General features: G+C 43.9%; 1 protein-coding gene across 1 annotated transcript; it reads right to left on the bottom strand.

Annotated features, from left to right (window-relative positions):
• Positions 1–528: 528 nt before the first annotated feature.
• Positions 529–2267, bottom strand: LOC100273366 (50S ribosomal protein L15, chloroplastic-like). The gene is made up of 3 exons (NM_001147805.1): positions 1837–2267; positions 1424–1575; positions 529–835 (listed from the first exon to the last, which is right to left on the bottom strand). Exons 1-3 carry the CDS (start codon positions 2264–2266, stop codon positions 614–616), a joined length of 804 nt encoding a protein of 267 aa, NP_001141277.1. The 5' UTR covers position 2267; the 3' UTR covers positions 529–613.
• Between the last annotated feature and the right edge of the window lie 421 nt (positions 2268–2688).

Genomic DNA, 2688 nt, shown 5'->3' with positions numbered 1-2688 from the left:
GATGAATGATCAATGTTCACATTTGATGATAGAGGTCGATGCTTGTGTTGTGTCATTGTTTCGGGAGATGAAATAGAATGTACAAGGGAAATGTATTACTTGCAGAGCATCTCATTTCACCAATCAAAGGTTGTGTAGAATTGTGCATAATCTGGTTTAAAATAGATGGTCGTACTATTAAGATAGTCAACATTGTTTCCATATCTGTCATCTAGAGCCACTTGAGTGATCTAACTTTGCATATGTTGCTAGGATCAAGTGGTGGATAAAGTTTGAGATAAAAAACCTTTGAAAATGCTAACTAAGTCTTAAAGGTGTTGATCATCACGTGGGAAATCATTTGGAGTTAACTTTCTTTGTAAAAAAAGGTTTTCGATATTCTCCTAACCAAGGGTTGTGTCTTTGGATTTGAATTCTGGATTAGTCCATTTTGTTCTGAATCAATTATTAAAGTGGCTATCGTAGCCCTTTAAATAAAATTTCCGAAATGTCTAATATCATCGAAGTCAGAGTTTGGATGAAGAAGTTATGAACATTTTTAGTTGAGCCGGTGTGTCTTGCTCAGTAATAAGCATATGCTAAAAGCAAGAGAAGAGTACATCGCAAAGAAATTCTATGCAGAGCCGCTATCAGATTCACCAGCACCAGCTTTTTTCTTGGCAAAGTACTCTTCTGCTCGGGCTTGGTTCTTTAGATAATTTTGTGGAAGCCATTTCTTTCGTTTAGGTAACAGAGTTAGGGAACAACCAGCTGCCTCAAGCTTCTCTTTAGCTGAAGCTGAAAACGCTCCAGCCTTGATATTCAACTTAACTGATACATCCCCATCTCCTAAGATCTACAAACAGGTGAACAACAAGTGATCATGAAGGTAAGACAAAATATGATTGCAAAAACTAACAGGTGGCACATGCCACTTCATGTTTATGTTAGCAGATATGGAAGTTTGTAGTTACTCTAGAATATATTGTAAATCCAATGAACAACCTATGGGAACATTGCCAAATTGTACAAACAAAGCTATTCAACACTTCAAGTGGTGCTCATCTAACAGAAACAACCAAAAAAACTCGATCCCGTATTGCATGTTCTAATAGATGACTCTAACTCAAGTGGATAAACTTGGTACCTAACATTATCACAGGCTAATTCAGAATCGATACAACAACCTATAAGAAGTAAAAAAGTAAGAATACTGGCCACTCAATCTAACGACAAATCACTAAACACTTCGATTCTTGCTTCAAATCTGGGGTACAATAAGGTTGCCTTAAAGAGAACATGTCCTCACTGGCCAAGACCTAAGCCAAACCCTTGAATATGAAGTCATTCATATTTTCGAACGTGTCAAGTTCTATGTCACAAATACCAGTCCACAAAACAAGTTTTATTGAAACAACCAAAGGTTAATCATCAAAAGATTTACCTTCAGCGGCAGCTTCCTTTCCCTGCCTGATGGATTGATCAGACCCCGTGATTTCAGGCTTTCCAGTGATATTTCGTCACCATCTTTGAATCCGCCGCGCACTATGTCTTTTAAATTGAATGGCACATACTTCGGCAGGCCAATGTGCATCCCTGAAAAGCCATGGTGGAACTCACATCAGGCAACTTCTCAATCACTTGCATTTCTGCATTCCTTGTAACCTTGATGGGCTCTCACGAGTAACAACACAATGCATAGTTCAATTAGTTATGCGCCAGCCTGGTGTGAATTTAATCACGGATGGGCAATGCCGAAGTGGGGGTGTGAGACAAGCATCTGTCTGAACTAGAGCTTAGCGAGTTGCTTCGATTGAGTGCATTAGGGGAAGCTTCGGTTTAACTGAAGCAACTCACCGCCGGCAATGCCCCGTAGCTTGGGGAGACGGCGGTAGAGCGGCATCTGCCCTCCCTCGAACCCGCGCCGGACGCCGGGCCCCGAGCGCGATTTCTGCCCGCGCATACCGAACCCGCAGCTCGCGCCCTGGCCTGCAGCAATACCGCGTCCCTTACGCTTGGGCCGCCGGCGGGACCCCTTCTGGGGCCCCAAATTGTCGAGCCGGAACTTCTCCACTGGCGCTGCGGCGTCCGAGGCCTCGGCTGCCGCCGCGGCGCTGCTGCAGACGACGGTGACGCGACGGGGCGGGAGCGCGCGGAGCGGGAGGGCGCGGGGCGCGGCCCAGCGGCCGGCTAGGATTCCGGGACCAACGACGGAGGAGGAGGTGAAAGCCGGGATGTGGAGGAAGATGGCGGTGGGAGCGAGGGAGAGGAGGGTGATGGAAGCCATGACTGCCGTTGGAAGGGCTTGCGAATTGCGATTGTGGATAGAAGCGGATAATTGGGGTTTGGGAACGAGATAAGATGGAGACGATGGGCCTCTTCCACTCTTTATTTGGGCCTGTTTTTCAAACAGCCGTGGCCCATTCATGTCAATAATAATAATATACTCGAAAGTTGTATATAAAGAAGAAAAAATCGGTATTTTTCTGAATAGAAGATAGAACTATATCAAAACTTTGATACATTATATTCTCTAACGCTTAGACAAACATAGTTAGCAACTAAAATAATTGAGTAAGGGATAGAACCATACCTTTTTCACATCTTTTCAAAAAGATTTGCAATATGCACAAACTTAAGCAAAAAACTCTGTCCGGCAACCAAACACATCCTTAATTGCTAGAATGTGGGTAGAATAAGTTATTCAAG

Source organism: Zea mays, chromosome 1 (genome assembly GCF_902167145.1).
Source record: "Zea mays cultivar B73 chromosome 1, Zm-B73-REFERENCE-NAM-5.0, whole genome shotgun sequence".
Taxonomy (NCBI): Eukaryota; Viridiplantae; Streptophyta; class Magnoliopsida; order Poales; family Poaceae; genus Zea; species Zea mays.
Note: the sequence above shows the minus strand (reverse complement) of the source record. Positions and strands in the feature narration are given on the sequence as shown.